The sequence below is a fragment of the Triticum aestivum genome, chromosome 1B (genome assembly GCF_018294505.1).
Source record: "Triticum aestivum cultivar Chinese Spring chromosome 1B, IWGSC CS RefSeq v2.1, whole genome shotgun sequence".
Classification (NCBI taxonomy): Eukaryota; Viridiplantae; Streptophyta; class Magnoliopsida; order Poales; family Poaceae; genus Triticum; species Triticum aestivum.
The window spans coordinates 639,693,908-639,715,827 of NC_057795.1; the positions used below are offsets into that span (position 1 = coordinate 639,693,908).

General features: G+C 44.4%; 1 protein-coding gene and 1 pseudogene across 2 annotated transcripts; both read right to left on the reverse strand.

Moving 5' to 3' along the window:
• Positions 1 to 7,231: 7,231 nt before the first annotated feature.
• Positions 7,232 to 8,615, reverse strand: LOC123097965 (BTB/POZ domain-containing protein At2g24240-like; annotated as a pseudogene).
• A 3,744-nt stretch (positions 8,616 to 12,359) lies between these two features.
• Positions 12,360 to 17,732, reverse strand: LOC123097975 (wax ester synthase/diacylglycerol acyltransferase 11). Of its 2 annotated transcripts, none has more exons than XM_044519849.1 (7): positions 17,447 to 17,732; positions 16,727 to 17,338; positions 15,636 to 15,702; positions 15,456 to 15,529; positions 14,824 to 15,039; positions 14,548 to 14,685; positions 12,360 to 12,722 (listed from the first exon to the last, which is right to left on the reverse strand). In XM_044519849.1, exons 1-7 carry the CDS (start codon positions 17,699 to 17,701, stop codon positions 12,555 to 12,557), a joined length of 1,530 nt encoding a protein of 509 aa, XP_044375784.1. In that variant the 5' UTR covers positions 17,702 to 17,732; the 3' UTR covers positions 12,360 to 12,554. The 2 variants fall into 2 exon arrangements, with proteins under 2 accessions (XP_044375784.1, XP_044375777.1); XM_044519842.1 differs by having other exon boundaries at positions 14,548 to 14,688.
• Positions 17,733 to 21,920: the final 4,188 nt, after the last annotated feature.

The following is a 21,920-nucleotide window of genomic DNA, read 5'->3' on the forward strand; positions in this document are numbered from 1 at the left end:
GATTCAAAATAAAAGTTCATATTGACATAAGAAATAGTAATACTCAAGCATACTAATCAAAGCAATCATGTCTTCTCAAAATAACATGGCTAAAGAAAGTTCATCCCTACAAAATCATATAGTTAGGCTATGATTCATTTTCGTCACACAAAAATGCTCCCAAATTATACACCCCCGATGACAAGCCAAGCAATTGTTTCGTACTTAAATAATCTCAAACTTTTTCGACTTTCACGCAATACATGAGCGTGAGCCATGGATATAGCACTATGGGTGGAATAGAATATGATGATGGGGATTGTGTGGAGAAGACAAAAAAGAGAAAGTCTCACATTGACGAGGATAATCAACGGGCTATGGAGATGCCCATCAATTGATGTCAACATGAGGAGTAGGGATTGCCATGCAACGGATGCACTAGAGCTATAAATGTATGAAAACTCAATAAAAGAAAACTAGTGGGTGTGCATCCAACTTGCTTGCTCACGAAGACCTAGGGCCTTTTGAGGAAGCCCATCGTAGTAATATACAAGCCAAGTTCTATAATGAAAAATTCCCACTAGTATATAAAAGTGACAACATATGAGACTCTCTATATGAAGAACATGGTGCTACTTTGAAGCACAAGTGTGGAAAAGAGATAGTAACATTGCCCCCTTTTTATTTTTTTATTTTTTTCCTTTCTTTCCTTTTTTCCTTTTTTGGGCCTTTTTTTGGCCTTTTTTTTCTTTTTGGCCTTTTTTTTGGGGACAATGCTCTAATAATGATGATATCACACTTTTATTGATTTACAACTTATGAATTACAACTCAAAACCAGAACAAGATATGACTCTATATGAATGCCTCCGGCGGTGTACCAAGATGGTGCAATGAATCAAGAGTGACATGTATGAAAAATTATGCAAAGTGGCCTTGCCACAAATACGATGTCAACTACATGATCATGCAATGGTAATATGACAATTATAATGCGTGTCATGATGATAAACGGAACGGTGGAAAGTTGCATGTCAATATATCTCGGAATGGCTATGGAAATGCCATAATAGGTAGGTATGGTGGCTATTTTGAGGAAGATATAAGGAGGTTTATATGTGATAGAGCATATCATATCACGGGGTTTGGATGCACCGGTGAAGTTTGCACCAACTCTCAAGGTGAGAAAGGACAATGCACGGTACCAAAGAGGCTAGCAATGATGGAAAGGTAAAAGTGCGTATAATCCATGGACTCAATATTAGTCAAAAGAACTCATATACTTATTGAAAAAAATCTACAAGTCATCAAAAACCAAGCACTACGCGCATGCTCCTAGAGGGATAGATTGGTAGGAAAAGACCATCGCTCTTCCCCGGCCGCCACTCATAAGGATGCACAATCTAAGAACACCTCATGTTTCAAATTTGTTACACAACTTTAACCATATGTGCATGCTACGAGACTTGCTCATAAAAGAATTCAGAGGAGATTCAAATATTTCTCATAGATAAACTTGATCATAAACCCACAATTCATCGGATCTCGACAAACACACCGCAAAAAGAGTTACATCGAATAGATCGCCAAGAAGATCGAGGAGAACATGGTATTAAGATTCAAAAAGAGAGAATAAGCCATCTAGCTAATAACTATGGACCCGAATGTCTGTGGTAAACTACTCACAACTCATCGGAGGGGCTATGGTGTTGATGTAGAAGCCCTCCGTGGTTGATTTCCCCTCCGGTGGAGCGCTGGCGAAGGCTCCAAGATGGGATCTCGCGGATACAGAAGGTTACGGCGGTGGAAATAGCTTTTCGTTGGCTCCCTAGATGTTTTCGGAGTACGTGGGTATACATAGGAGGAAGAAGTAGGTCGGTGGCCGCTTGAGGGGCCCACGAGATAGGGGACACACCCTGTAGGGGTGGGCGCGCCCTCCACCCTCGTGGCCGCCTCGACTGCTTCTTGACTTGCACTCCAAGTCCCCTGGATCACGTTCGTTCCAAAAATCACGCTCCCGAAGGTTTCGTTCCGTTTGGACTTCGTTTGATATTTTTTTCTTCGAAATACTGAAATAGGCAAAAAAACAGCAATACGGGCTGGGCCTCCGGTTAGTAGGTTAGTCCCAAAAATGATATAAATGTGTAAAATAAAGCCCATAAACATCCAAAACGGGTAATATAATAGCATGGAACAATCAAAAATTATAGATACGCTGGAGACGTATCACCACCCCCTCCGCCCTCCTCCTTCGGCCGCCCCCTCCTCCCTCCTCCCCCGTTCGCCCCTCCTCCCTCCTCCTCCGGCCGCCCACTGTTCTTGTATAATGTAAATTTTTTATTGTTTTTAGTAAGTGTTTAATAGAATTAGTAAGAAAATTAATAGAACTAGTTGAACTGGTTTATTTTTACTAATAATTAGTTTATTTTTATTTATAGTAAGTGCTTAGTTGAACTAGTTAAATTAATAGAACTAGTTTACTTTTAGTAAGAACTAATTTATTTTTAGTAAGAACTAGTTTATTATTATTTTTAGTAAGTGTTAAGTTGAACTAGTTGAATTAATATAACTAGTTTTTTAGTAAGAAAATTTAGGTATATGAGATTTGATGATCTAATTAAAATTTTACTATAGAACTAGTTTATTTTTAGTAAGAAAATTAAATAAAACTAGTTTATTTTTTATGTCATTATCACTTTGTCATCAAAGAATGGTATATGAGATTTGATGATCTGATTAAAATTTTACTTGATGGAGTATGCAGGCTTAGTTATGTCTCCTTGGAGTGATAGTCATCCGAGCTACCTCCACTTCCTCTACACCCGAGTCAGTGAGCTAAAAGTCCACCTCCTCCTCCACATTCCTCTACATCCGAACTAGGGTATTTAGTTATGCTTCTTAATCAAATGAAATGTTCGGATTATAAGATATATTGAAATGTTTTTGTCAATATTGAACCATTGAAATGCAATGACCACCAGTTTATGCTAATGTGCGAGGTGTTCATTCATTTCCCAGTGACCTATGTTTTGCCGGAGTGTTGATTCATTTCTGTTCCGGCAAATTTTAGGCTCTCGATATGTCCTATTTTAGCAAAGGTCCTGCCGGATTTTTCCGTGAATTTAAGCATGACTTGTGCTACAATATGTAGGAAATATTGAGTCCCCCGGATTTTCTAGAAAGAGAATTAAATGACATTTCAAGTTGACTTTAAGTCTGTCGGGGCTCCATACATGACTGTCCAAAATTCGGTGAGGGAGAGTCTCCACCATATATGAGAGAAGAATGCCGACTGTTGTTGTTGGGGTCGCTTTTCCTTCTTCTCTTTGTGTTAGACCTTTGTTATGCACTAGGGGAAGAAGGATTAGCGACCATCATCGACAGTCGAAAAATCGGTGACGGAGTGTCCACCATATATGAGAGAAGAAGAATGCCGACTGTTGTCGTGGGGGTCGCTTCTCCTTCTTTTCCTTGTGCTAGATATTTGTAATGCACTAGGGAAAGGAGGAGTAGCGACCATCACCAATGGTCGCAATATCAGAGAGGGAGTGCCCACCATATACGTGAGATGAGAGTTTAGGAAGGAAGACTCGACAGACCTAAAGTGAACCCGTTGCATATTGAGTAATAGTGATATGTGTGTTGAGTTCCTTGGTAGTTGCCTTCGGTCGATTTTTAATTAATGTTTCAAGTATGAACATAGGAAATGTTTGACGACGAAAAGGAATTAGGTATGTGCGAATACTGCGAAGACGAGCGCGGCCTGTGCGACAGGCCTCACCTAGTTGGTGGTTGGCGCTTCAGCATCAAGCTGGATGACACCTTCGAAATGCATAGAGTAAGTCACAACGTACGACAAGTTTTTTTTCGTAATTAAGCATGACTTCTGCTTCTTTTGCTTCAACTTATAATTTAATTTTTTTACTATTTTACTAGCGTATCCCCTCCATGCAAGAATATATGTCTTGGATAAGGTTGGTTTCAATACTATGGAAACTATGGAGGTAAAAAAGAGTTAACTTGAGGACCGAGCATGGTTATAGTTTTGCCGCAAAATTATACAATACAGACACCTATACCCATTTTGAATGCAAACAATGGAGAGCACTATGCAAGGCTTATGCATTTGAGCTTGATATGCCTATCACCTTTGATATTCGTCCGAAAGATGATATTGACAATAATATCGACATCTGGGTCGATGTGCAGACGCCTCCAGTTCTACCATTATGTAAGTTTTCTCAACCATATTTATGTCTTGGATATTGTTTATTCAAAAATATTTGACAACTAATTTCTATTGACAGCTTATTTCCATTCAAGCAAACATGTCCAGCGCTTGGTACACAAGACCTACTATTGTCCCGGGGCTGAACTAAACTGCGAGGAGACAAGTCATTATGTTTCATGGCTTGAGGATCTTCATACTGTCAAGACAAATTATTTTCCTGGACTTATAAATCTTAGTACTCAAAACGATGCGACCAATAGTGTTCGTACTGAACTACAGTCACATCTATTTAGGAAAGATGGTAAGATTTTTACTATTTGTCCTTAGTGCATCTTTTGCATACATTATTTTTAAGCTAAACTTCATTGCTAAGTATGTTACTACGATGTTCTTCAACAGGGACTCTCGATGATAGCTGTGCCTCAATGGATCGAAGCTAAAGGTCGCATGTCCATGGTTAGCATACGGCCAAGACTTCCTATATTGCACATGAGTGCATTCAGGATTTCTAGAAGCGAGCAAGTCTTAATAGTCAAAGGCTGAAACAAAATTGTAAAGGATCGCAGAGAAGTACTTGGGGGCAGCAATCAGAAGCGCAACCCACAATTAGGAGACAGGTTCATCTGCATGCTTCAATATGATGAATCAGGAGCGCTCCACATGTTCTATGCTATTTTACCCGAGAGAGAGCAGTAGGAGTGATTAGCTAGCTAGAATGAGTGTTGGTGGTGATGACTATAATGATTAATATTAGCTAGTGTTGATGGTGATTAGCTATGACTATGATGATTAAATAGTGTTGGTGGTAATAACTATGATGATTATTAGCTAGTGTTATTCGTGATGATATGATGCATGAGTTTTTATATTAATATGATGATGATGATGATGATGAGTAAGTTATTATATCATTGGGTGAAAGAACCGCGGATTAGTTTTAAGTGGATGGATCCTAAGTGAAACTAATCCGCGATTCTTTCACTTAGTGATTTAATAACTCATTATAATGTAAAAACAATCTCCAAATTGCTACTGTATGAAAAATCGTATAAAGGTGTATGAATACGACCTAAAATTTAAAAGAAATAGAATACGGAAAAATAGTAGTAGCGCGGGTGGAGAGAAGCGCTACTAGTAATTACCAGTAGCGGTTGTTTGGGAAAGCACTACTAGTAAGTAGATATAGCAGTAGCGCGTGCCAGCAGGCGCTACTGGTAAGCTTTAGTTGTAGCGTTGTATCAATAGCGCGGCTACCCGCGCTACTGATAGCCAAAAACCATCGCTACTGCTAGGCTTTTCCCTAGTAGTGGTCTCGCGAGCGCCAGATCTGGAGCTGGCGTACGTGTGCTCGGTGGTGAGGCTTGGGACTGCGGGAAACCGTTGGTCGGCTTGATCGGCCCAGCGTCAGTGACGCCATTGGCATCGTTCTTCCTCCTTGGAGGTGTAGCCGAGGTCCTCCCCTCTCCACCCTCGTTCTTCCTTCGGGTGAAAGCCGAAAATCCAGCTAGGCCTGGGCGGCAACGGCGCGTTTCGTGCCGTGCTCCTCCTTGGAGGTGACGCCTAGGGAGGGTCCAGTGTTCGGGTGAGGTGTGTCAAAGGTCCGAGCTTTGGGCGGCTCTGGTTGTTTGGCGGTGACGGTTCCGTCGGGATCTGCATGGCTAGCATTGCCTCCATTCCCCTCAAGGATGGTGCCCATTGGTTGCGGTGTGTTTGGCTCAAGACTGGCGGTGCGGCGCCTTCGATCCGATGGTAGGGGATAGGGTTCCCCTTCCTAGCAATAGCAACACGTTTCCGACTGTAGGCTCCTGGTTCTCTTCTTCAACGGCCGACTGGCCTTGCTTCTCGATGTTCCGCGGTCTTCCTTGATGTCCTTGTCGGCCTTTCTTCAACAGCTATATCTACTGGTGGCTTTCCTGCAGTTTACTGGTGTCCTAAGTTGCAGCGGTATGGTGGATGTTGTGTGCTCAATGTCCAAGGGGTTGTGCTCTGCGGTTGCTCCAGGTCTCGAGGTCGACACCTCTGCTGCTCTAGGTGCTCCTCAGGTCCGTTGGTTCGACGCCTTTCGACCCAAGGCGAGAGGGAAGGGTCCCTCTGCGGCGCAAGAGGAGGAACATGCTTGGATTTCTTCATCCCGGGAGCCAGCCTAGTTCATTCTCACATTTTGTATTAGCAGGTCCTCATCCTGCTCTTGCCGGTCGCTACCCTTGGTACCAGTTCTGTTGTGATCTTCGGCTAGTGCAAGCAATGGGCTTTGTTTTATTTTCCTTTCGTGCTTGTGCGCTGCATTGAGTTGTAAGCTTCCTAGAGTGCTCCCTTGTATCGTCGGCCCGATATGGTCTGTTGTGTGTCTGTAATTCCTAACCGGTTGATAGCTTTGTTAATTCAAAGCCGGGCTCTCCGCGAGCCTTCGTACTAAAAAAAGGTATCAGTGTCTGATTCACCGGTCATGTTATCTAAGCAGCTAAACCAAGTGCTAGGAGCATGTGTGTCTACGCCTGTGATTTCTTATCGTTTTCATTATGAGATGTGGTCTTGCAAGTTTGAAGCGACATAACAAATACTCTCTCCGTAAACTAATATAAGATCATTTAGATCATTATTTTAGTATTCTAAACATTCTTATAGTTTACGAAGGGAGTACAGTTTACCAGAGTGACACAAAACGTACGTTTTTTTGAAAAGGAGGCTGAAATCGCTAACCTCTGCATGGTTACAATGCACGCATCCATTTTTATTGAAGTTGAAACAAAGCAGCTGAAGTTCAAGCGCATAAAACTGGGACTCAAATTAAACCCTTCATCTGATGTCAGTTCATTCTCTTCTGAGACGTACAACTAGCCACCCAACAATTCATCATGAAAGCAAAAGCACAAATAAGTCTTCTTTTTTATATATAATTCAAAGCACAAATAAGTCAGTCACACAGACTACCACTAACCAAACAAACAACCATGACAGCCGGCTCACTATCTAACCCAGTAGACTAGTACGAATGTGAATCAATGACGATAGGGAGTAAATATTAGGCGATGGGAGGTGGCCGCGGCAGGGTCTCCCAGACATCCAGGACATTATCCTCATGATGCACCGCGAAGAGACGGTCGCCCCCAACCGAGAAGTCGGCAATGGCGCCACCGCCTTGGCTCCCTCGCAGCGCCAGCCTCAGGTGGTCATGATTTGGGCCGCCATACACCGAGATGGTGTCATCCTTGGATGCTAAGAGCAGTCCGCTGTGCACGGCGAGCTTCGGATGGCACGTCGGGGCCGTCACCATGCTCTGATCTGTCCGCGGCCAAGGCTGCAGGCCGGAGCTCTCGCAACGGATGTCGAGGAACCCAAGATCATGCTTCTGGCTGATCAAGCGGACCGACCTCTCGTCCTCCATCACAACAGCATCGACAACGCGCCTGTGGTCCTTGCCCCTGGTGTCGCTGCACCATGACCAAACAACGCTCATATCCCGGAAATCCACCAGAGTGATGGAAGACGACGACCAAGAATCTTCCGGTGAGCATGCCTTGATCACCATTAGCCGTTGGTGCTTGCCAGCCACTGAAGCTTGCTGGCGTTGCCCAGAGCGCAGTCAAGATTCTGGTTCAAAAAGGAGTCTGTATGCTCGCCGGTGATGCAGTCCCAGACACCGATGCCGTAGTAGCCGCTATCCCTGGAATTGCAGCTAGCAAAAACCTTGGTTTGCTGATCAAAGGCCACTAGTGCCCCCGCGTTAAACAGTGGAGACTTCTTCACGCCGGCGTGCGCTAAGCGGAAGTGCTGAGTCAGGTCGCCGGTGAGGGCGGAGAAAGCCGCCAAGCCACCGCCCCCGACGAGGAGCATGGAGTCGCCGAGGTAGGCTGCGTCGCGGACCGGCTCGGTGGGCGTCAAGCAGATCGGCAAAGGCTCCTCGAGCATCCAATTGTAAACCCGCACGACGGGGCCGTGCGTGACGCAGCACCCTCCGTCCGGGGCCGCGCGGATCACCGGGCGGGCCATCGGCGCCCGACCCGGCGGCACTGACGTGACCAACCTGGCCCTGTCGAGGTCAAACTCGCCGATGCGAGCAGCACGGATGCAGTTGAGGAGGCCGTAGTAGGACGCTTCTCGGAAGAGCATCCGCTCTGGGACGCCAGCCGGGACGTGGAGCTCGCCCGTGCGGAGCATGTTGAGGAGCGAGGCAAAGCAAACCGGGTCGCGGTCGATGAAGTGCTCGGGCACGCCCCCGGTGGCACCGGCATTCCAGCAAGGTTCCAACATGGTGCCGAGCATGGTTCCCTCGCCCGCGCCTGTGAGAGTATCGGCCGTCGTCTCAAACACCTGCCCACCGACGTTCAGCCGGATGCGGCCGGTGGCTGGTTGTGGCGTGCACATTGCCGGCCGTGCGTACAAGACTTCCGCGCGCAGTGGACCTGTCAACGGAGAGGGTTGCCCTGTGGCAGTGTCACTTCTCAATAAAGAGAAAACAATAGGACATTCATACATAAGCTACATCTTGCTAACCAGGGTACAGTTGCTACAGCTTGCAGGTATTGATATTCATACATATATGCATCACAGCTCTATCAATGACAAGAATTTTCAAAAAAACTTGCCAAAAAAATATATGCATTGCGGTGGTAAATAAAATATACTCCCTTCGTCCCATAATATAAAAACGTTTTTGACACTAACAATTGACAACAACGGAGTAGGTATTAGTGACAACTGACAACAACGGACAACAGCTAAATTTAGTGCATCCTATACAAACTTTCAAAGCACACTATACTACATAGAGAGATGGCAACTAAAAATGTCAATTCCTTTGCACTGGGATCATAAAACTATATGGATTTTGAACAGAATCATATACTAGTAATCAGTCTCCAGGGTTGCTGTACTCCAATCTTTTCAAAAGGACAAAAAAAGGGAGCACTTTTTAACCTCAAGAGAAGTGTCAAATACTACTTCCTACTAAACAATGACCATTGCTGCTAGTAGTGAACTCTGCTACTGCTAGGGTTTCGACACCCGTACTGAAAGAAGTGTACAAGCTGCTGCTACCTTTGTCTGGGTCTTCCTTGAGCAATGCAGTGCAGGCTGGGAGGGAAACAGGAGGACGAGGCGGTGAGGCGGATCTGGAAGACGAGGGAGTCGCCGGTCGATGGGGAGCGAGGCGGCGCTGGACGTCGACGGGGTCCGGAGTAGCTGTACGGCGAGGGGGCGGCTGGACGTCGACGGGGAGGCGGGAGGAGCTGGTGGATTGGGGATGGAGGCGGCGCGCTGGAGCGGCTGGACGGCCGGGGGAGGGAGACGTCGGTGGAGGAGTCAAGCTTCAGTCCCCTCGGGCCCTTCAGGGATATCTTTTGGGCCGTCACTGGAAGGTGCCGCGTCGTTTTATTGGCCCAAGCAATGAATATACATACAAACATGGTAGTATTTATTTTCTTCAAACCACTCAAAAAATTATTTCCTTGAAAGAAATATAATTACATGTTATTTCTCTTCTGAGCCCTATTTCTAGGCGCACAATGTTTATTCTCCAATGGAAGAAAAATATGTTCTTCTAAACATAGATTGACATACCTACTAACCACAAATCGAACTCCTTTTATCACTCAACTCGCTCTTCCAAAATCACATGACAGTTACGATTCTCAGTTTTTTCAGACACACTACCTCTTTACCTAAATCTAACATGCTTTATCAATTTAATTTTCTTTTGCAAATGGAATATTTTCATTAATCAACCACAACGCGAGGATGGCAGGCGACAGAGGTGGGGAACGATGGTGCTGGGAGGGGAAAAGAGGGAAGGGAGGCCAGGGCACCGTCCGGGCATCATATAGGGCAAGTGGGAGCTCCGGAGTCCATCGAATCTGAGCTACAACTACTCGGCCTCTCCCGATGCCTTGTTGTACTGATGGTTGAAGAAGAACAGGGTGTGAGCTGCTTGGGCTGCAGGCACTGTGCATGCTTCCTCCTTTTCCTTTTCTATTTTTATTAAATACAAGGGAAAGGCTCATGTTTATTAATAGGTTTGGTGGTTCAAATGAGTTTCAAATATATTTTTTAAAAGTCTCTCTGGATTACTTCAAAGCCCCAAAAAATATTAAATATTTTTGGAATCATAATAATATTTATTAGTGAAATAAATCCCATTTGAATACTATTTGGGGTTGAACTCAATGTGTGTGATAATATTGAGGGTTTGAATCAACCTCATTTCAATGTTAAATGAACATTAGGCATGATGAAATGAGATGTAATTAACAAAAATAAATGCAAAACTAAAATATATTCCTCTTGGGTTGTTAAAGCTAAATGTGGATGGGGTGTTGTGGCTCGGGATAGCTTTGTGGATGTGGTGCAGGCGAGAGCCGGAATATTCAGGACGCCTTCGGTGTTGAGTTGTGTGCAATGGCAAATGCAGTTGACCATGTTGTGGATATAGGAGTTCTTCGAGTTGTCTTTGGAACAGACTCATTATTAATTGTTGAAGCCCCCGACTTTAGATGAGTGGATTAATCACCTTATGCACCTATCGTTGAGGTTGTTATAAGTTTCAGATGAAATTGTGGGTTTCCGTGTAAGGTAGTAGCTTGCAGTCAGGAGCTGAACCATGTAACCCATGAACGAGCAAGAGTCGGGTACAACTGGAATGCGGTTATGAATAAATATTGGGAGTTTTCGTGTACCCGCCCATGTGGCACTCATTGTAGTGGGCGATATGCCTACTAAGTTTTAGTAATAAAGTTTTTGTTTTTTTCTTAAAAAATCAGGGGATCAGGAAACTCAAAGTCATATACAGCGACTTTTTAGTGTTTTTTAAAAAACGTAATTTTTGTGCTAATGATTTTTACAAGACCCAAAATACATATATAATGTGAAAACTAGCTAAATGGACCCGAATAGCCCCTTTTCTTATTTCACCTTCAGTTTCCTTCTTTTTATCTATCAATTTACTTATTTATATTTTAATTTTTTGAGAATAGATGAATATATCTTATGAGATACATGAAGGCTCATCTCGGAACATGTAGGTTTTTTCCTTGCAGCACATGAACGTGCCTTTTTTTGCCATGGACATGGGGAGCTTTATTGCTTTAGAGAAATCCGGTTACAATCTGCCCTAAGACAACTTACTAGAAAGGATGGGCTCTCCTCGAACCATCACTCTGAGACCAGCAGGGTACCTATGCGCTTCGCACAAAGGTCCACTGAGTTATTAGCATCCCTCGAGACCTGCCTAACCGAGAAATAAATAAAAGTAGACCACTTCTTCGCTATTTCATTTGAGATAGACGTCACAACTGAATGAGACTTGTGCGAAAACACATAGGTTAACAACTTCTAAGCAATCCTGAAAGTGCAATCCCCTCCACAAGTGCTTGGTGTTGATGGCAACGCAATTTGCGGACTAACTATGTGCTTAAACTACATCAGCATATTCGGAAGTGGCACAAGACGGTTAGGTTCTCCTCTAGAAGGAAAAGATAGAAGACGTTGTTTTCGACGCTTGTGAGTCTACAACAAACTGATCTATTAATTTTACATTTGGATCATACAAACTACTAGTTAGAATCAATTACAAATGATACACTTGTTTTTGTACTATCTAGAAGTCTAGAAGTCTAGAATTGCAAAAAGTATGAAGACCACCAATAACTAGCAACTGAAGCCATTTGTTTTAACATCCAACTGTACTGATGAGAATGCAGAGCTACATCTATATATTTTAGGAATGAATCGCTACAAACTTTGACGTTTGATGGGCCTGTTATGCGTGGATATACATTTAAGCTAGTAAAAATTGTAGCTATTTCAATGTAATTTCAAAACAAATATTGTCATTATTTGTTTCATATCAATTGTATATTTAAGAATCGATATATATGTAATGTACTAAGAGAGGGTGACATTGTGACAATACATAGAAAATCATATGAAGTTGGTGCCACATTATAAATGGAGCATGTCTAAGAGAGTGGAGTGACCTAGTATTCATTTTGGTGTTAATGGACAAAACAATAATTTTTTGCAGTAAAATAGATAAAAACAAAATTTCAGAGGAGTATAATGCGTAGTCATGGTATAAATGTTATGCTTTATATATTATCCCTCCCAATACATGATTATCCAACAATGAGAGTGTACCTAATAAATTTCATTTGAAGTAGGTTGGTAAAGTTTTTGGTTTTTATTACCTGACTTTTGATACATACATAGAATATTTTTTTGACTGCATACTGTGAGGATCCTCATGGCCTTTTATTAATCATAACTAGAGGTCTCATACAAACAGAATATATAGGAGTATATTGCTTGCATCATACAGATTTAGAAAGCACACTCATGCATCTTCATGTTGATCATTCTTTCTTGATAGATGTTGAAAGCCTTGACGCCGCCTCCCTAATTCGTGCGAAGGACTTGACAAAGTCATCCAAAAGCTCAGTGTAATCTGGAAATACTTCCTCATCGACTGATAGAATTACTTTGAGAGTGTTATTGTAACTCTGGTAGTGCACAACCAATGCCTGCAAAATAAACCTTGTTGATTAAATACAAAATAGGTTTGCCGAATGGTTAATTTTATAGGTTTTGCGGTGCTAAAGTTGTACTTGTATAGCTCCATGGAATTGATCTTACCTTGGTTAGTAGGTTTTATGCCTACCCAAGGTCAAGGCATCTCCTTAACTACGGAGCTATTTAGTGGCAAACTATGCAGATAGATGGTACTTAAAATTGCTTATAAACATGTGTTGGTCTTGTGGTTGAAGTTCATACTCACAAGAGAAGAAGAAGAGGAAATACAACTACACATATACTCTTACTTATCGTCCTTATTCTAAACACTCTATTGGCGAGAGGTGTTAGTACACCTCACCTTGTTTTGAGTACTATTTAACTCGAATATGTTCCTTCTAATTATATGTCGTTTAGTTGGAATTAACCAACTTCTAGCGGGAAAAAGCCAAAGCTCAATCAAACATGTTATTTTGCACTGTTGTGAAGTCACAACCCAAAGCTACTTTTAGTTATAAAGCCCACAACCATCTGTTGAGATACTTTGGTACCTAACCATGGTTTTTCCTAGCAATACTGGTAGGAACTACTAAAAAGTTGCCACCAAAAGCAATAACTATTGAAGAGTTTTCCTTCTCGCTCTCATTCTGCCTCTCAATCTAGGACATATCCTTGTAGGTAAGGCTAGGCCGCACCACCACCCATTTCTTAGACATCGCGTCATCACCATACTACACTTGGCCCCACCTCCATTCCACCACACTTAGCCACCACTTCATTGCGCTCTAACGCCAACGACGCCACTGCATCAAGCATGGTTGCCACCTCCACCCCTCCACCTTCCTTGGCCTTCTCACGTGGATGTGCTAACCAGGTGAAGATGTACAAGGGCACCTCCTTTCGTGGGGTAGTTGTGCTCTAGCCGTGTCCCCATCACCGGCCTTCCTTGGACTTCCACGAGCAACTTCATAGTAGCTACGGGTTTATGAGAGAGAGGGGGAAGGCAAGATTGACTGTGAAATATTGTATCCATTGTGGGTCAAAATACCAATAAATCGGGTTATTAGCTTAGAATCGACGAATTACAATGATCTTGCACACTAGAGATATTTTCGAATTTCCCCGGCTCACAACCACTCCTATAGCCAAGTTTCCAAACAACCAACCTTCATCACAACCACTTCCTTGCCAGAATAGCTTCCCCACAACAACAAAAACCGCTTAGCCATAGCCCAAACAAACAACAGGTGCATGCTTAATTTACTAGTTCCTCCATTTCAACATAATTGAAGTTCTAGCTTTGTCCTAAATCAAACTTCATTAAGTTTGACCAAGTCTAAATAAAAATATATCAACATATACAACACGAAATTTGCTTCGCAAGATTCATTATGAAATATATTTTCATTTGATACTATAGATCATAGCATTTTTTTTCTATGAACTTGTTCAAACTTAAAAAATGTTTGACTTAGGACAATATTGGAACTACAAATATTTCAGAATGGGGGAAGTATCTCACAACATAGTTCATCAGAACCGCTTCATCGTTTTGGAGATAACTATACCATGAAGTGGTAAATTAAGCATGCACATGTTGTTGTTGATGATTTGCATTCTTATTCTCATTTTTTTTCTAGTAGACCAGAGTAACTAACCTGCGTGGTTTCGTTAATTTATACTGACTAGAGTGTTTTCAGTTCAGAAGCGACACATGAGCAGTTGAGGACAAATGTCCTTGCATTGTAGGTTCTCTGAGAGATGATTTTGTTGATAAAGGTAAAAAAAAGTTTGCTTAAAATTGAAGGTTTTGATGTAAGATCCTGGATGTCTTACTTGTGGAATTCCATAAACGCTAGGAGCGAGGAAGTCAACTGGGTGTCCATAAAACTCAATTTGTTCAGTTGGTCCAGCCATGTTTGAGAACGAAATAGTTGTATTGGCGAACATACGTTTGAAGATAAAAGCGCCCGCCTGCTAGGATTGTCAAGTTGAACAATTACAAACATGAACACTTACTAAATAAAAGCAGTGTTAGTTTGTTTAACAAGGTGTGGCTTACTTTTGTGAAATTTAAATTTTGAAAAATGGTACAGTATGCATCAAATATACCTTCAGACCCAGCATTTTGAGAAAAATTTCAGTCATCTTATATGTGAAGATAACTTCAAGTGAGCTCTTTTTCCTGTCCACTGTGTTCATCGCTTTGCAGACATATGCCAGTGGATCATCGTGCATCGCCAAATGAAATGGAAGAAGGATGTAACCTAGTTGATTTCCCCATGCCACGTCATCAACCTTACCAGATTCTATCATATTAACATACGCCTGTACATAGTTATAAGAAAACATTAAACTAAAATAAGGAAATGCTACAAGTTGTTGGTGAGAATTAAAACCTCCATTCAGAAATAAGTTAAGTTTCATCAAATGTGTAATCTAACTAGTTATTCCAATATTGACTAGTAATATACACTGAAACTGTTTTGGTTGGCCAGCTAAACATATATAATTCATTAGTTTGTCAAGAAACATATTTCATAAATACCATACTTTGATTCAATAACATATTCGTACGAAAAGTAATGACCAAACCTGCACATATATTGGAGATTGTCCTAAAATGTCATCTAATTACACAAGGATGGAGTAATCATTTGGTACTGAAATATATTGGATGAAAATCAATAATTGATGGCACACGTTTGATGATATTTTTTTACATGTTTCGATAAAAGACTTACTTGTAGGCTAGTGGTTGGCCTTGTATTGACAAAGAGGATAGACCGCAGACATAGTTTGCCTGTCTTGGAGTAACCTAACATAAATGATGATAATTTACACAAATGTGAATATAGTAATTAAAACAGATCGAACCATGGTAGAAATTGTACACCCGTCGTTGCCATACATAGAGCACTTACCAGACTTGCGAAAGTAGTATTGTGACAGAGCAGCAGACGTCGCTCCGACCAGCACATCATTGACGGTCTCCGGAAACCAAAATAATAACAAAAGTGAGTACAAAGACAAAATTGCAAAATTAAGAGAATGACTATATCTACACGGCTGGAGCATACAACTAGAAAGGTTTCCTCCCGCCGTGGATGGTGGTGTAATCTCCGGATAGAATCTCTGTTCGCCGTTCGTCGCCGTCGCCGGAGTCAAGCTGAAACGTCGCCGCTGGTGCATTGAGCGATTTGACGGAAACCGCCTCGGATCTTTTTCCTCGTTGGCTACCCGGCATCTCACATGCTTATGCACTTCTGTCGGTCATTCCCGCGCCTCACTGCCCGCTAGTTTGGACTCAACATCGTCGACGGCTAGTACACCTTCATCGCCTTGCAAGTGTTTGACGGTTTGCCTAGGTGAGGTTTTTTTTTGGGGGGGGGGGGGTGTCTTGTTTTGTTTTGTCCAACTAAATTGAACCAGATTGTTTGAATTAAAGATGACGATGGTAAGAGAGGTGATCTTTGGGGACTCATCGTCATCCGAGGAGGAAGAACATGATGATGACTTCAAAATTGTAGTTGGCATCTCCATAGCACTTCGTTTTTGTTCTTTTATCATGATATTTACTTCATTTGAACCATGTGGTGTGTTTGAATTTGAATAATTTGATTTGCAAACTATCAATTTGCAATGAATTGTGTGGAACTTATTTATTATGTTTGGGTTTTATATGTGTGCTAATATGTAGTTGCAATGTACTCCCTCCGTTCCAAAATAGATGACTCAACTTTGTACTAACTTTGGAGTTAGTATAAAGTTGAGTCATCTATTTTGGAACGGAGGGAGTATTAGGTAAACAAGAATTGGAATAATTTGTGATTTTTTTACTCCGCTAAATTTAGGAATTGGCTAGAAACGATAAAAAATTAGAGAAGTAAAAATACTTCAATAAGGTTTACTTGGCCGTTTACTGCTCTTAAATTTAGGGGATCCGCTAGAGCTGTCCTTATACGATCAAACTGGTAGGTAGATTGCTAGATCATGCATATACTTAGTTACTTACGCAGTTCATGGCATTCTTGATGAACCTGACGTCGTCCAAGCTAAGGCTCCGGCGCACGAAGCGCCTGGGGGAGATGAACGCAACATCGTGATCCGCACGTCTGAACAGAGTGTGTGGGTCTCCCAAGAACGCAGCCGTCGCCGCGAAGGAGGCGACGTCCACGACGGTATTCCACGCGAGCACAAGATAGGAAAAGACCCATGCCGCGGATGCCGCCAGGGCGCCCGCCGACGGTGGCTGCCGGCGCCACGGCTTGTAGATGGCGCCCGTGCGCACCGTCAACTCCCGCATGGTCGGCAGGCGTGTCGGGTCGGAGGCACTGCGCGCGGACGCCAGAAGGAGCATAATCAGCGACGTCCCGTCGCCGAGGGAGTGGTGCACGCGGATCACCACGGTGGAGGTGGCATCGGAGGTCGGGAAGTCGAGGAAGTGGAACTCCCAGAGCGGGCGGGAGCGGTCCATGGGGAGCTCGGGCAGCGAGGCCACGTAGTCGTCCACGGCCTGGTCCGGGTCGGCCTCCACGGCGACGGGGTCCAGCGTCGGGACGATCATGTGGTCGTCCACGTTCACCGCCGTGCGCTCCCACCGTGGGTTCTTGCACCCGTCGGTCACCTGCCGTGCATGCATGCATGCAAGCGCGCGCTCACGGGTTAAACCTAGCTAGTGTTGCTAAGCATAGGTTTCAATCAAATGGTAAGAGTGTATTGTATGTATGTGTACCTGAATGCTGCGGAAGCGCGGGTAACGCGCAAGTTGGGTGGCGAGGCCGGCCCTGAGGACGGGGAGGTTTACGGGGCAGCCAAGCCCGATTGTAACCACGATGTATATAGCGTCCATGAGTATTGCAGTCGGGCTCACGGGCTCCTCCGCCGCGGAATCATCAGACGCCGTCGCTGATCTTGGCGTGCGTATCGGGAGTGGCCGGCCGCTTGTTGGTAGAGCGGCTACCGAGGAGGGGCTACCGGTACTACCCATAGCCAGTTTAGTTTCAAGAAGAGTCACTAGCCACTCGATCGATCACTGCATGCATGAATGGCGTGGCTGGTGTAATATAAAGGGTGAGGACAACTGTTGCTGATAAGGGCATCCAACGCCCACCGGCAAACCTCCAGCTGTCCGGACTGCGGAAGGCATCCAATGCCGACCTGTATCAGTCTGCGGAGCGGTCCGGACGCGATTTCTTCCTTAAACCGGAGACAAAAGTGGGTACGTTTGCGGGAGTCCGGACCGATCCAAGCCCGCTTCTGACTGCCCTCACTCACTAACCTCCCCCCCCCCCCCCAACACACACACATCACTTCCGGCGCTAGCTGGCCGCATTCATGCAGCTGTAGAGTGTGCCGCTCCGCATTGAAGGCGGCTCAGGGCTGACGTGACCTCTCATTGTCTCCACCACTGAAGCAGCGCGTCAGTCGAGGGCACCGCCCGCTGCACGCCCGGCTGAACACACCTCCTCGTCGCATTCATATGCCTCCATTAAACCAGCTAGGAAGCCGAGAAACCTACTCCGACCACACGTCTGTTCATGAGCAGGCCGGCATTAAACGCAACACCGGCCAAGCTCCTCATATCCGCCCTCTATTTAAACGAGGCCAGACGCCGGACAAGAATCAGACCCTCCGTCGCCCCCCATCTCCTCCTTCACCACTCTTCTGATGGCTTCCGAAGAGCGGTTCTCCAGCATACAAGCCGGTTGGGTGGCCCGCCGAGCCTGCTGGATACGAGCGAGGCAGCTTGATGCTCCACCTCTCGCGCCTGACCCGACGAAGCAAGTTGCCACCCCAAGCTGAAGCGTGGTTCAGCAACTTACCGCTCCAGTCCAATTCGATGAGGAGTGGCGAGTTGCTCCACACCGGCACAATTGGCAGCACGGGCATCGCCGCATCCAGTGCATGCGACCACGCCATCCGTCGTCGATGTGCGCGTAGCCGCGCCATGCAAGCAGAAAAGAAGCCGGCTGCGCGGATGTCGACGAGGTGGCGGCATCACATTCGCGCTCCCCGCCATCATTGAGGAGAAGTAGAACACGGGAGGTTGCCGTCGCTTAGGTACCATGAAGGCCGCCGCTAAGGCAACGCCAACGTACACATCGGGTGTCTTGCCCGACTCTTCTCTTGCGAGGACCTCCGTCGATCCCACATGGGCTCCACAGAAGCGGAGTCACCGCCTTCCCCTCCCGTTGAAGCATCAGCCGGGGATTCCACTCCGGCGAGTGGTGGGGAAACGAGCCGTCCTTTGCGTTGAAGCATATACCTCTGGGGCTCGGGTTGTCGGACATGAGGAAGACAGAGGGATCCGCGGGCGGCCATTTAGATTAGGTATTATTATACCTCCAGAGCCGGACTAGCACCGTTAGTTGATGTAAATGTATTGAAATCTATCATGTTTATATGAAAATCCGGCATTTTTATATGAGATCCGTCATGTTTATATAAAATTCAGTCGTGTTTGCACGAATTTTGTCCAGTTGGTTTGAGTTGTTGTAAAAATGTATGTGACATGTCCGTGGACTGGCCCCTGTCCGGGGACGGATGCGGAAGGAAATTTACGGGTTGCCGTTGGAGATGCACTAAAAATGACTAGGATGGTGGAAAAAAATTGCGGCAGAGTAGGATGGCTATTAATGGCATAGCACTCACAGTTGAAGATGCTCATCACACACGGAACCTGGGTCTGTCACTACCGGCTTTTTTGCTGGTGAGGAGGGCACGTCCTAGCCTATTGGGAAGGTGATCCAACATTGCACACTGTTGTTACAAAAAAAAATGCGTGCGATGTGGTTTCACATTACAAACGAATGGGCACAGTGAAATGCGTGCATTGAGTACTTCGTTGCTCTGCTTCATTCGACCGTGTGCAACTAAAATTTTGTTCGTGTGCAATTTAACAAAAGCACGGGTCATAGATTTCACACTACCGGAATCAACCTGTTTGCCTAGTGTCTTTTTTCGGACACTCCGCAGCCTTTGCGTAGTGGAAAAAAAACACTCGGCAAAACATGGGCCTTTGCTAAAGTGACGCGGACTTGTCTATAAGTGGAGTGGCAACTTCATATAGCCAGGCTATCTATTAGATTCCTATCAGCCTATGCCAAATTATGGGACCGAATTCAAATTTAATGCCAGCCGGCCAGTGCCTCACCTGCCAAATACCTCCTACGGTTTCTAGTCCATGTAGCCTTTCGGTTCACAGGTCCTGCACACGCATGAGATCTCCATCCTAATTTTAGTTAGGTGTTATACATGTACTTGCTGTACTCACTATATCAATTAAGTTGGCTAATAAAAGTTGTGATGCCACGCGTAGTTATTGACCACAAAAGTTAGTTTGCATAAGAAAAATCTTAATTAACCTGCCTACTAAAAGGTTTTGGTACTGCAAATTACAATATAATGAGGTCAACTGTGCTTTCTCTTGCACGCAATATACATTGATTTATTTTTAGTACAACTTTTTTGAAATAATTTAATTTTTCGTTACAACTAATCAAACACTGTCTCCATTAAACTCTTCTTAAGTTGTCATGTACTTATCGGTCTGTGCGCTTCCATTAAAGTGAGATCAAATATTCTTTTACTACTATCTAATTTATATATTATAGCGAAAATCCATTTATTATTCATAAAACATCATTTTATAATTCTTCCTATTTATAACCATAATATAATACATCAAATTATTGATTGCAAATTTATCAATTGCAAAATATTGTTGGTAGCTTACCAAGTACTCCCTCTGTTCCAGAATAAGTGTCGGTGATTTAATACAATCTATCGTATTAGGGCACGTACATTGATTGATAAGCCTTACATGTAATTTAGAGGTAACAATAAAAGCATGTCAAATCTGGATGATGCAAACACCGGGGCTACTACTACTGATATGGTCATCTTCAAAGCAAAGAAAGGGGAGAGCTCGCTTGATCCAGGTGGAGTCGGCGAGTCTTCGGAGACTGAACCTAGCCAAAAGAAGAAGAAACCGACCCCTACAACTTCTAAAATTTCGGCAGCGGCTGCTGGACAGCCCTGCCAAGCGCAATGAGGTGCTTAAGTTGGAACTGCCGGGGGCTTGGGAACCCCGAGGCAGTTCGTGAGCTTCGCAATGACGTGAAGCAAGAAGGGCCTGCCCTACTTTTTGTGATGGAAACAAAAATAAGGGCGAAGAGGGTGGAGAGCTTACAGAACACTCTTGGTTTTGTTGGTAGTTTTGCGGTGGATAGTGTGGGACTCAGTGGTGGCATCGGGTTTTTTTGGTCAAGAGATGTTACAGTTGAGTTACAAAACTTCAGTGCTGGACATATCGATGTGATAGTCCAGAAAGCTGATCAGACCTCCCTGGCTTGGAGGTTTACGGGGTTCTATGGGGCCCCAAGGAGTGAGGACCGGCATCACAGCTGGAGATGTTTACGTAACCTGCATGCAGTGCAACATTAGGCATGGCTTTGCTTGGGGGATTTCAATGAAACCCTCTACGGCACAGAACATTTCAGCAGAGCGGGCAGACCTGAGTGGCAAATGCGGGCTTTTCGAGAAGCTCTTGATGATTGCTCCCTGCAAGACTTAGGTTGGACAGGGGTGCCATATACATGGGACAACAAACAGATGGGGGACGCTAATGTGAAATCCCGTCTGGACAGGGGTGTCGCGAACGAGGCGTTCCTGCAAATGTTCGATCTTACTAGAGTGAGACCTTTAAGTTCAGTGGAATCGGATCATTGTTTTGTCTTGGTTGAGACCAGAGAATCACAGCAAAAAAAGGGACCTAGACAATTTCGGTACGAGGATGTGTGGCAGTCCCATGCAGACTATGATAAAATTGTTGCTGAAGCTTGGAAAAGAAATCATAAAGGCCATGGACTTGCAGCAATAACGGACACTTTACAGAAACTCCAAGGTGAGCTTGGGGGATGGAGTGCCCGAGAATTTGGTTGTTTTGCCAAGACGGTTTGGAAGTTGCAACAAAAACTTGAGCAGCTATGGCACCGATCCATTGGCAGAGGCGCTTCTGACGAAGAGAAAGCAGTTGTGCTTAAACTGCGGGAGGCTCTAAGACAGCAAGAAATATGGATGCGGCAGCGTTCTCATGTTCCATGGCTCCGACAAGGCGACCGCAACACAGCCTACTTTCAGGCTCAAGCGGCGCAGGAGAAGAGGATGAACCGCATTGAGAGTCTTCAGCGCGTGGATGGCTCCGT